At 42.1% G+C, this 13,303-nt stretch overlaps 1 protein-coding gene across 1 annotated transcript in view; it reads left to right on the forward strand.

The window, feature by feature from the left end:
* LOC119730205 (macoilin-like) overlaps window positions 1–12,586 on the forward strand; it is a 28,309-nt gene extending 15,723 nt beyond the window's left edge. The window contains exons 6-11 of the mRNA XM_038202994.1: window positions 1,086–1,596; window positions 1,856–2,014; window positions 2,718–2,900; window positions 3,702–3,825; window positions 5,866–6,040; window positions 7,215–12,586. Of these exons, the coding sequence (XP_038058922.1) occupies window positions 1,086–1,596; window positions 1,856–2,014; window positions 2,718–2,900; window positions 3,702–3,825; window positions 5,866–6,040; window positions 7,215–7,579 (1,517 nt within the window). The 3' untranslated portion in view covers window positions 7,580–12,586. The remainder of the gene's footprint in view (window positions 1–1,085; window positions 1,597–1,855; window positions 2,015–2,717; window positions 2,901–3,701; window positions 3,826–5,865; window positions 6,041–7,214) is intronic.
* Window positions 12,587–13,303: the final 717 nt, after the last annotated feature.

The raw sequence follows: 13,303 nt of genomic DNA on the forward strand, positions 1-13,303 counted from the left end.
CATTGTGCGATTATAACCCCTGATTGTGGGGCATATACATTCATTTGTCTGTTTAGCTAGATCGGCTCGAGGTAGTGGCAGGCAAAAAAACAAAGCGTAAGAATACAAATTTAGATGGTAACCCTAACCATGCTAAATGCAACAGAAAGCAACAATGGTAAAAAGTTGTTGCACACTGTTGCATTGATTAACGGCACATAGTGCCAAGGCGATACAACAGAATCCACTGTTGCATTTGGTTGCATTGAGCAGGGTAACTGCTTGGTGCCAAGGCTGGTATGCACTGGGTTCACTGCACAATGCAACGGAATCCACTGTTGCAGTTTTGTTGCATTTAGCATGGTTCTCACTTCAGTTGTGTTGGATATTGTTGTATTTAGCAGTGTACCTCAAGAATACCTGATGGGGATTAGGGTACAACATTTTCGGGATGGTTTCTAGGTTCACTACTTTGGTAGTCTGTGGAATATCTTCTTGCACAGCAAGGGTCTAAGATATGCTAGCAGATTCGGCGATTAATTATGCAAAACAAGACTGCGTCTTGACCTCGAGATTCTGACCATTGAGCAGGTGTCTTCTATATCGGGTCTTCCGTGATCTGTTGTTGTATTCCAAAATCATGGCATCCAAATTGACCATTCCACAGCTTAGTCCACATTTCTGTTTGAAATGATGTCACAGTCTGTAACGACTGCTCCGATTGGCTGCTGCGCGGGGTCGCATAAAATTTGACATGCTACGATATTTCAGATATTCAACCGCTGCTTTGCCAACGTGAATTCTGATCAAACTACTAATTTGGTTTCTCCCAACTAAATTTCAGTCAGGCCTCAAAACTTGCATTTGTTTTGATGTGGATGCATTTTGCAAAAGTTTTTAGACATTTTCTACAAGTTAAAAATACCAGGCAATTTGTATACTGTGTTGTTGTGAGAACCAAGTTTTATCAAGTAACTTTCATAAAAAGGGCATTCAAACCCTCTTTTATTTACACTTAAGTGGCCTTTCACCATGCCAGTGGCATAAAACAGCCTGAATCTGTGTGTATCGGCCTCTTTGACTTCGGTGACGTTTTCTCATTTCAGGAGCGATAGCTTCAAAAGCAGAGGAGCCAACGTCCAACGGAGTGGTCTCCCGAAAAGGTTCACCCGTCATCCAAGGAAACAAGGGTTCGTCATCGGACGGCAGTAGCGAAAAGTCCAGGGAGCCGCCGGCGTCGCAGCGCAAACAGCAGGCCAGCAACAACGCCGGCGTCGGGGGAACGACAGCGAAAAACCCTGCGGACCCAGAGTTGATAGAAACTAAGCTGCCGCCGCGCAGCGTGAACGATTATGACGGGTCCAAGGAGAATCTTGCCAACGAGCAGGTGCAGGCCAAGAACTTGAAACAGCAGCAACAAAGTAGCGTTAGCTCGGGCCAGCGGGGCAAGAACCAGCCTGGGAAGGACAACAGCGGTTCCACTTCCGGTAGTAAGAAGCCCAAGCCGCTAGCTTCCAAGCTGGACAATAAGGAGAAGGAGAAAGACACGAACCTGAACGCGGATATCGCCAACGGAGCCGTGCCCACGCCTCCTGCTAAAGACGAAAAAGTGCTGAGGTAATGGATCGGTTATGCATGCGTCGTCAAGTGGTTTAGCCAAAGGGTGATTCGATAGCTGTGAAATCTCAGTCAAATCTGCTTGCTTTTGTCCCTGTACCTCTGAGTTGCATGCCTGTTGAACGCCTGTTGCAAGTTTTGCTCCCATCTATTGACAGATACGGATAAGCAAAACTTAGGACTAGAACCCAATTTCATAGCGCTGCTTAACTGGAATTTGTTAGCCTAACATGCTTAGTTTTTCCCATTTCTTTCTCAGGTTGGAGTCCGACATCAAGAGACTGAAAGCGGACCTTCAGGCCAGCCGTCAAGTCCAAGCTGATCTCAAGACGCAGGTCAACAACCTGCTGTCTGACGACCAGCACGACAAGGCGGAGCTGGAGCAGATGAAGAAGGACTATGAGTCTCTCCAGACTAAGTATGCTTGCAAAGAACACTTATGATCCAACACTCTCAATGCGGTATTCGTATTCCCTTCAGAACACCCACTGCCATTAGGAACGCTCCAGTCGGCATTCCCAGCCACTAAAGGAAATCAGGGAACCCTTGAAAATCAATTTCCATTTTTCCAGTCGGGAAACCTCAGGGAAATTGGGAAAAAAAACAATCCTCAAGCTTTTTGCCAGAGTTCGAGGTTTTTTCAATGTGGTTTCTGAACCGATTCTAGAGTTGAAGCTGAAACTAAGAGTAGAACCAAGTTTAAAATAATGGCTGAACCCTAACTGTTCCGGGTATTTTGGCTAGAAACCCTGCCAAACGCAGCAACATGCAACACTTGTCTAAGTTACAAGCCTGCCCAGTGTAGCAAGATCCATCAGGTCAAAAGTCTCAAGACCAAACTGCCTCAGAGTCTGTAGTCACCGAACGCAGCAGGATACAACTGTGGCATTGTCCAATCAGATTAGCTCTCATTGTCTCAGAAGTGGCCGTTTATGCATCGGTGTTGGTAGCTGAATGCATCAAAGTGCACCAGACTTTTCCACCTGATGCACTGTGTTGCGTCTGGCAGGGTTAGGGTTAAGATTCAGCTGGAGTTTAAACAACTCTAAAAAAAATATGGCCCACGATTTTTCAACAAGTCTATCGTAACGATGTTTGGTCTTTTTTACTCTTTCCTACAGGTTACACAACCTCGTCACCCAGAAGCAGCAGGACAAGCAGAACATCTCTCGCCTGGAGCAGCAGCTCAAGGCTGAGCGGGACCAGCGGACCTCCTTGGAGACTCAGATGCGAGAGGAACGCAAGAACCGTAAAGCCAAGGAGGCAGCCGCAGCCCGAGCAGCTGCTATGGCTACCGTTGGCCGGTAGGTACTCCCCAAATAATTATAATAGTGGGTATTTATGAAGCGCACGTATCCACCAGGACTGGTGCTCAAGGCGCTACATCATTATTACCCTGGTCATTGGGCCCATGAAACCTTCCAAATACCATCTCAGCTCCCTGGGGAGTATACAGCTCGATGCAGCCTGTTAGGCACAAGGAAGCTAATTCAATCACAGTCATCATCTCTACCCTCACAGGCACCCATTTACTTCTGGGTGGAGAGAAGCAATGAGTGACAAAGTGCCTTGCCCAAGGGCACGCGCACCATGACCCTAGGCTGGACTCGAACCCACAACCTGCAGCTTCACCCGCAGACCATGAATCCATTGCCTTAACCACGAGGCCACAGCACTTCACTAGGCCACAGCACTCTGAGAGATAATTCTTTGGTTAAACATTCCTTTGACCTTTTGATTTTCCACTTTATCTCACTGTATGCCAGCGTATTTTCTGAATAACTCGGCATGCAACAGGGTATACGCGCCCTGTTGTTGACAACCACAGTGGCAGCTTCGTGCGGCGCAAAATTTACTTCGGTACGCAAAGAATATTCAACGAAATATGAGCAATAAAGGCAGTGTCATGAAATGTGTTTGTTGTGGATCAAGTCAGCCGGATGTCAGTAATAATAATAGTGACTGGCTCTTTCTTTAAGTGGGGGATACAAGAATATATATAACTTGATTTTATTCATCTATGTAACAATTTGTGAAATATGCTACAAGTCACAATATTTAAGTTTCCTTTCTTGACTGTGTTTATTCAATTAAATTTCTCTTAGATACGGTGAGTGCGGTGATTCCTGTCGGATGAGGATGCTAGACCAGGACTCGGAGATCCTCCGTCTGCGCAAGGAATCCAGAGACAAGGACGACCACCTCAGAGAGATGGAGAAGAAAACGGAGGTATGCTGAGAATGTCTGGAAAAACAAAAAGAGAAAAACTGAAGAAACAAAAATCAGTACAAACACAAAGCCTGTTCTGGATGCCTCCAGAAAAAACTAAAAGTAATTCTTTGAAAGACTGAAGAAACAAAAATCAGTACAAACACAAAGCCTGTTCTGGATGTCTCCAGCAAAACTAAAAGTAATTCTTTGAAAGACTGAAGAAACAAAAATCAGTACAAACACAAAGCCTGTTCTGGATGTCTCCAGAAAAACTAAAAGTAATTCTTTGAAAGACTGAAGAAACAAAAATCAGTACAAACACAAAGCCTGTTCTGGATGCCTCCAGAAAAAACTAAAAGTAATTCTTTGAAAGACTGAAGAAACAAAAATCAGTACAAACACAAAGCCTGTTCTGGATGTCTCCAGCAAAACTAAAAGTAATTCTTTGAAAGACTGAAGAAACAAAAATCAGTACAAACACAAAGCCTGTTCTGGATGTCTCCAGAAAAACTAAAAGTAATTCTTTGAAAGACTGAAGAAACAAAAATCAGTACAAACACAAAGCCTGTTCTGGATGTCTCCAGAAAAACTAAAAGTAATTCTTTGAAAGACTGAAGAAACAAAAATCAGTACAAACACAAAGCCTGTTCTGGATGTCTCCAGAAAAACTAAAAGTAATTCTTTGAAAGACTGAAGAAACAAAAATCAGTACAAACACAAAGCCTGTTCTGGATGTCTCCAGCAAAACTAAAAGTACCTCTTTCATTACCTATTGTTACAGCTACATCAAGGGATAGCCAAAAGTTGAGGAGTTGAGTTGTACATATGAAGATAAAAGCTGTTCTTGAGAAAAAGGGATCAGAACCTGATAACAGGGAGTGCTGTAGTCCAATGGTTTACCGTGTTTGACTTGTGCCTTGGTACTTCGGTTTTGAACCCTGATGGCAAACATGGTGCTTGTGTTCTTAGGCAAGACACTCTACTACAATTGCCTCTCTCCACCCAGGAGTATAAATGGGTAACTGCAAAGGCAGAGACCAGATTGCGCTGATCTTGAGCTGCTGCAGAAAAAAAAACTGGTCTCATGGCCTGATAAACAGGGGTAATAATTGCACTATGAGACGTTTGGTATAACACACTATAAAGTGCCACATTACTATTATTATTGTTATAAGAAAAACTGAGTACGGGATTTCGGATAGAACAAGAAAAAGAAAAAATTGAAGAAAAAAAATTGTCACAAAAACAAAAGCTGTTCTGGATGTCTCAAAAAAACTAAATGAAATTCTTTGAAAGAGTCAAGAGTTAAACATCTCTTTCTTATTGTAGCAGCTACTGCGCAAGTGCCACGAGACCAAAAACAAGACTAGGCAAGCCTAGTAAAGCTGGTCCCAGAGTGCACTCAATTCTATTTAATTCGGGCGATTCACAATGCAGTGCGCCACCAAGAGTTTGCCACGGAGAGTTCATTTTTCAAGTTTACGGTCGACAAAACATGGCCCATTTGAACGAGTGTCAGTAGAAAACTTGAGCTAATTTGTTATAGATTGGGCATAGCATTCTGCTGCCTTACAAAATAACTCCATATTGATAAAACGAAACAAGCAAACAGATACTCGAATCATACGCTTACGAACTTTCTGGCCGGAAACTAACAATTTCAAATGTCCCGCGCTGTGAATTTGTCGACCATCTCCCACAATGCACTGGGAAAAATGAACTCTTCGTGGCAAACTCTTGGTGGCGCACTGCATTGTGAATCGCCCGAATTGATTCAGAATGGATATTCACTGGAAGTCTTTTTTCGTGCATCTGGGATTTAGCCCATTCATTGGCATTACGGGGTAATCCTATATGATAGCACTGCCCGGCTCACAAGTGACAGTCGCTGAGTCAGTCAGTCAGTCAGTGAGATAGGTACAAAGAGACACTATGCTGGCCCTCTGGAATCAGCAACAAGACAGGATTTTTCAAGAAGCCTCAGGAAAAGCCAAATATCTTCTTAAAACGAAGGAGAATTCCAAGTCACGCATCTCAACTTTTCTTGACTCTCTGCAGCTGATGCACGAGCGTCAGGAGAGCCAGAACAAGACGGACCTGTTGATGTCAGCCCTGATGGCCATGCAGGACCGGACAGCCAAGCTGGAGACCAGCCTGAGCGCGGAGACACGTCTCAAGCTGGACCTGTTCTCGGCGCTGGGCGACGCCCGCAGGCAGATGGAGATCATGCAGAGTGAGTATATGATTATTCTTGTGATTGGTTAAGCGTCCCGCTTTCCTGAACTGGAGACTAGCCTGAGCGTTGAGACACGCCTCAATCTAGACCTGTTCTCATGTCTTGGTCTGGAGACCATCTGGAGACCTGGTTTAGCTGATCTAGGTTTTGATATCGTCTAGGACCTATAAGTCTCAGTGTCTCAAAGTCCCACTGTCCTGAACTGAAGACTAGCCTGAGCACTAAGACTCGCCTCAAGCTGGACCTGTTCTCATGTCCTGGTCTCGAGACCATCTGGAGACCTGGTTTAGCTGGTCTAGGTTTTGATCTCGTCTAGGACCTGTAAGTCACAGTGTCTCGAAGTCCCCATGTCCTGAACTGAAGACTAGCCTGAGCACTAAGACTCGCCTCAAGCTGGACCTGTTCTCATGTCCTGGTCTAGAGACCATTTGGAGACCTGGTTTAGCTGGTCTAGGTTTTGATCTCGTCTAGGACCTATAAGTCTCAGTGTCTCGAAGTCCCCATGTCCTGAACTGAAGACAAGCCTGAGTGCTGAGACACTGGGCCTGTTCTCAGGTCTTGGTCTGGAGACCATCCGGAGACCTGGTTTAGCTGGTCTTGGTTTTGACCTTATCTTGGACTTTTAAGTCTCAATGCCTTGCAATCTCAGTCCAAGACCAATACAACTGAAATCCTTTTTCCAGCCCGAATTTATCATCAATATTCATCAGGAAATGCATTTCATGTTTTTTTCTGACTTGATAGAGTTTCTAGCGCAGCCTTATTAAATTCAATATGTTACTATAGACTCCGTTCACAGGTACCCCCTCAACGGTTACAAAGGGAGAGTTGGGGGAGACCACTGGGCAGGACATTGAAACATATTGCCGACGACGCCTGGTGCTCACGTTTGTGCACATTCAAAATAAAACAAGTCGTGTGTATACTTTGTGCCATATGCGCAGGGATCAGTACGCGCACGCTGTGTATCCTGTCCAGTAGGGTCTCAAAAGCGTTAAATAAGGGCAGTTTACTGTTCGTGCATTTCCGTTGGGAAAATTGAGAATATTCTGAAAATAACATCACATTTGGTTGGTTGTAACTCTGGGATGCCATTCTGAAACGGCCAATAGTTTGTTTTTCAAAATTTTTATATTAATCTTTCTGTTGCTATCCTTTGTTTTTCTTTCAGCCGAGCTGATGAAGAAAGAGCGCGAGATCCACGACCTCAAGACCAAGATCGCTGAGCACATGGCCGTCATGCCGCAGAGCAACTACTCCGGCTCGGGCTCCCCGATCTCCGGCACTCCGCGCTACTCCGTCAACTTTGTCAGCTCCGAGGAGACCGGCCCCATCCTCCCCATGGGTGTGCCGGTCTCCCAGGGCATGGGGCCGCCCCCGGGCGTGGCCTCGGCCTCCTCGACCCCAGTCTCCGCGCCCCAGGGCTCCTCCTCCTCCCAGTCCCCCTCGCCCTCGGTCAGCCCCGTGCCGAGCCTTGGGAACGGGAAGTCGGTCCTGGATCCCAACGCGGCTGTGTACAGGCCCAAGAGCAACTAGAGGGTTTAACGATCTAGCGGAGAGAGTAGGAATTAGCATAGTATAAACAGGTGCATTTAGAACAGGTTGTCGTTGAGTTGTAAGGTTACTGATGAGTTGCTGGGCAGTGCTGCTTCTAGGCAAAAGTTTTAGCAGTTCTCTCTCAGAAGTTTCAAATGCATGGTGCAGCGAAGTATCGTAGGAAACATGTTTTTCTGGTCTTTAGGGGACTGTCTGTTTTCATTTAACAAAGATTGATTACCGAACAGCTACACTATTTCTAAAACCTGGCTTCAGGTTTAGTATTGGCTCTACGGACCTGAAAACACTAGTTTTGAGGCTGGAGCCGGGTTTGGAAATGGCACTACAACACAAACATATCCAAGGAATTCTACGATGCGACCCATTTTTTAAAATGAAACAAAAACACCACACTTCTGGCAAACTTCACGGCGTTACTTACAGTCATGCTAACTTAAAAATAATGCATGAACTAAAACCACTGATCATTTCGGAGTGCATGGGGACTTTTTTCATATGACAAGTTTAAATGAATCAAGAAAACGCAGAGGACAATTATTATGAAGTGTTGACCAAAATTGAAAACTTAACAAATGTCTTTATAAGACTGGTTTTGTTGGAAGTAGTCATGCTATTATCTGTCAGTGGGGAACACTGCCCAGCAGCACAATGGAGGAAGATACACCTCTGGTTGTTGGTTTTCTTCATCTTTGTAGATGAACGTTTGCATTTACTTAAATTCTTTCTGGCAATGAAACCAAGGATTCCTCAAAAGTGAACAGGCACTGTAGCTCCGAACCCTTAAAGCTGCCCACAGGTCAACCTGCGATTTACTTGCGCCATGACCCAACCGTCGGCATCAGGCAGAAAAGTTATGCTCCGGTCACAAAGCTGAGAAATCATGTAATTCTCGTGGAACAAGTGGCATCTCGACACAAAATAATCGCAAACATGCTGACACGACGATTCCACGGCATCGACATTCATGTGACTTCTTTAACAGTAGCTGTTAAAGCATGTTGATTACAATCAAACGACATTCCTCGGCCACACCTGTTCATTCAGCCGTTTTTTTGCCTTACGCTGATTGGCTGCATGATTCAATTGATTCCCGCCTGTCTGAGAACCCGTCACAGAAGTTGAAATTTTCTACTCTTGCGACTGTTGATTTTTTTTAGCGCCGACTGATGTCGAACATCTGTATATCGTCGCAGGTACACTCGGGTTACAAAAAAAAATCGGTGACTAGATTGTTCCCGACGGTCGTGGCTCAGGCGCAGCTTGATCCTGAAAAGTCAGGCACCGAACGTTCTGGGTTATCGCAAGGTCTACCTAAGGGCAACTAAAAGGGCGACTTAAGAAACCATAGGATAAGATGATGGAGAACATTTTTTGTTTTGGAGGTTGGAGGAAAGCCCTAGACCAAAAAGCCAATCCACATGTTGGCCCTACCAGGAATTGAACCTGGGACACAATGGTTGAGGGCGCGGAAAGAACCGCTGCGCCAACCCAACTCCTGTTTCGCTAGGTCGCTAGCCGTTCAGTACCCACTCTTATACTCGTGCAAAAAATGAACCACCTATATCCAAATGCAAACTAAAGATCTCTTCAAACCAATAGCCAGATGTGTCGTTTACCGTTCATTTTAGCCGGTACCCTGCTCTCTCCCCCTCTCAGTCTCTATCTCTTTAATTGTCGAGTAACGTAGTACTGTATTAAGATGGGCTCTCTACAGAAAACTAACCTATATACACGGCCTGATTGATGTCTATTTCATCAACGGCTATCGTATATATATTACCATGTGCTTTGTCTTAAACTCGACCCAACAGCACGCATGCGTGGGGTGTTTTCGATGAAAAACAAAGTATTGCTATTTTTGCCATTACATTGCTTAACTGTTGTTTTTTTGTTTTTTCTTGAAAAAAAACTTTGTCGTTGTTAAATGTGCTTTAGTAGAAGCGGAGTTAACAAGGTTTCAGAATACACGACGAAATGCAAGGCAAATCTGTTCCAGGCAACAAGACCGTATTGCGATGTCCTGTTTTTCAAATTTTCTCTTTAAGTTTTCTAACTGTTCTCGAGTTGATCAGAAGTTAAAACTGAATTCTCAAAACCTTTTCGGTCACTTTTCAAAGTCCCACTTCAGTTAAGAACGTAAATCTTTCTGGAAAAAAAAATTGGGTAAATAAAACTTCAAGAAACACAGAGGCAAAATGTGACTTGAAATAACCTTGAAAGCAACTAATATTTGCCAGCTTACAACGAAACAATTCTAGAAGAATTAGCTCAGGATTCGAGATTAAAAAAAAAGGAAAGTTTATCGTTTTTGACCAGTATTTTTATTCACTTACCAAGAAAAAGGTTCCTTCTTGTTTCCGAAACAAGGGTGCTTCAAACTATTTTAGTTGAATTCATTGTTGAAAAAATATGTGTACTATTCATGTTCCATGTTGATGTTTGTAATTGACACACAAAGACACTGATGGGTCTTCCAGGATTCACAGACAGGTCACACACTTCTTTTGGTTTTGGCACCTTTTCTGGCCTTAAAGACTTTTGAACTTTTTCAGTTCAAAAATGTAAAGTCTGTATTTTGAAAACCGTTTCAGCTGTCTGGACTGTGAAATTGAAGGCTTTCTTCCTCACATTTGGAAGAAGAGAAACGCCAAACTATCAGAAAAAAAAACAATTTTTCTGGTCTGCTATTAATTTTCCTTTTCACTGATTGTATTTCAAAGTTCTTTGGTCTGCCAAGAAGTGGATGAAAATTTGTTTCAATACAAGTTTTTAATAAATAGTCAAACTGCAGCAATTATTTATTTTTTAAATGAATTTATTTTCTTTACAAGAGCATGAAGAAACCCTATTCCGACAAAACACAAAAAGATATATTTACCAAATTACGAATACTATTTTGTTTTGAAAAGGTTTGTTCAAAAACTGTGATTGATTGTCCCTGTATTTTGTTCAGAATAATTTGTGAAAATGTCAACAAAGTTGTTTATATATGTTACAAATTTGACTTGAAAAGTTGAAATTGATACAAAAACAGACTATTTTTCAAGCATTATTGGGAAAAAAGATGTTTCCCTTTGTGAAAGTAAGTAGTATTTGTCCCCATATAAAATTGAGAGGTTTTGGTTGATTTCAACTACAAAAGGTGAAAAAGGAAACAGCAAAAATTTCAAACAATTTCTAAACTTTTGAAACTACAGAAACTGAAACAAAACCTTCCTGGTACTTTGCAAAAGAATCACTGGCGCCAATTCGATTGCAAATATTCCAATTTAACTTTGGATTAAGCAATGTCATCCTATTGCATAATAATTCTGGTGAGCAACAAAAGACACAGAAAAACTCAAAGCTTGAATTTTTTTTCTTTTTTTTTCATGAATTAAATATTTGATTTCAAGTCATTTCTGTCATTTGAATATTTTGGTTTGATTTTAATTAATTTTTCTTGTTACTTTATATTGTTCTGACTTTGAAGTGTCAAATGTCTGTAACAAAATATTGATCCAGTAAGCCCATCCCATTCATTGTTTTGAACCAATCACAACCGTGATTAGTGTACTCGCATATGCATAAGTGGGCGGGGCCTAATTATGGATCAATATATTGTACGTCTACCCAACTGCTCTCATTGGTTTAATTATGTGAGCCAATCCAGTAAGCCCCGCCCATTAATTGTTTTGAACCAATCACAGCCGTGATTAGTGACTTGCATATGCATAAGTGGGCGGGGCCTAATTGATCAATATATTGTTAGTTTACCCAGCTGCTCTCATTGGTTAAACATGTCAGCATCTTTGCATAAAGATCAGAAGTTATAATGGTGGAAGAAAAGGTGTAGTTATGTTCATAATCAGCTTATATTGACCTACGAGGAATATTTAAAAAGGTTCTCAAATAACAGGACAAGGAAGAATTTTATAGAACAAAACTTTTGACTTTTACAAGAGGAAAATTGAAGAAAGTAAATGCTAGATATTTTGGTAATTGCAATTTAGTTTCGTGAATTGTGAACAGATACCTCAGCTGAAAAGAAGCCTGAAAACAAACTTGCAAGCAAAATACCTCCCTTGCTAGGTTTGCTGCTACCTCATTTTTGCTTAGCCAGAATGTGATTATGTGCTAAGCACGTTTATGAAACCGGTCGGGCCGCTTTCATTACACTAATGTACTTGCTGGTCATCCATCAAAGTTCACCTCTGACCTTTATGCAAATACCATTGTTACCTTTGACCTCTGGTGCTCTTTCATTGGACATCAACTTTTTCTTTGTCCCCTGACCATTTTTTGCCTTCGTACGAGTCATTGTATTTCGCTTTTTGATGCTAAGCCCTGTGTGCAGGAACCCAATTTCATGGAGCCGCTAACCCCACAAGTTTTAGCTGGTAACCATCTGTAAAATACCATGTGAAAGTATAGCTTACTGGTTCCCAGTATTATTTTTGCTAAGTGAGTTAACTTACTGAGCAGTGTTTTGCCTGGTAACCATTAAAATGCCAAGCCATATTATTACTTCTCACAGGTTCCCGGCTAAGTTTCTGCTAAGCCAGTTTACTTCCTAAGCAGTATTGTGCCTGGTAACCGTTAGAATACCATGCAATAGTATTCTTCTCACTGGTTCCGGGCTAAGTTTCTGCTAAGCGAGTTGACTTGCTAAGCAGTATTGTGCCTGGTTTCCATCTTTAAATTACCATGCCATAGTATTGCTTCTCACTGGTTCCCGGCCTTTCTACACTATTAAAGCAGTATTGTGCCTGGTTACCATCTATCCAATTCCAGTCACGCTATTGCTTTTCACTGGTTCCCGCCTATTTGCTTATCAAATTGGTAAGCAGTATTTTGTGGTGGTTAGCTGGCTCATGTGATCGTGTTCTGCTCTTCTGCCTTCGCATTGTACGTGGATTGTGTATTGGTTAATAGCAAGGCTTGTCTTTGCCAAATGGTGGCAAAAAGTTAACATTAAAAAATTGTGTGTTGCAAAAAAAACAAAAATGAAGTTGTGGGTGTCGTTCCTTTATATTTTCCATTTAAAAGGACCCTATTCAGACATCTTCATTGAACACCTCAAGCAATATTTTTGAAATTGATCTGCTATCCAGCCTTACCAATAACTTTTGAAATTATTGCGCAAGCAATAAATATTTCTAACACATTTTGCCTTAAATTTTTGATGAAATGTTTCCGTTGAATGGCACATCAGTCCAATGAAGGAGTGGTTATGTGTTCTAGGGACCCTGAGGCATCTTCCCAGCAAGTTTCAAGAAATTTCATTTTTTGGCCAAAATTGAAAAAAATGTAAGGGGTTAGCCTTACTTTTTTTTCGATTTTGGCCAAAAAATGAATTTTCTCCAAATTACTCAGGAATGCTTAAGGATGCTTTGGGAGCATGATTTAATATTCAGACCGGCAAAATTTGCTAAATTTTGGCCAAAATTGTGACATAATTGGGTAAAATTTCATATATTTGACCTATTTTACCTCAAATTGTGGACGTAATATTTCCTTTTTAAAGGCCTATCTGTCCAATGTAGGAGTGGAAACGTGTTCTAAGGACCCTTAGGTATCTTCCTAGCAAGTTTCAAGAAATTTCATTTTTTGGCCAAAATTGAAAAAAATGTAAGGGGTTAGCCTTACTTTTTTTCCGATTTTGGCCAAAAAATGAATTTTCTCCAAATTACTCAGAAATGCTTAAGGATGCTTTGGGAGCAT

The sequence above is a fragment of the Patiria miniata genome, unplaced genomic scaffold (genome assembly GCF_015706575.1).
Source record: "Patiria miniata isolate m_02_andy unplaced genomic scaffold, ASM1570657v1 HiC_scaffold_22, whole genome shotgun sequence".
Lineage (NCBI taxonomy): Eukaryota > Metazoa > Echinodermata > Asteroidea > Valvatida > Asterinidae > Patiria > Patiria miniata.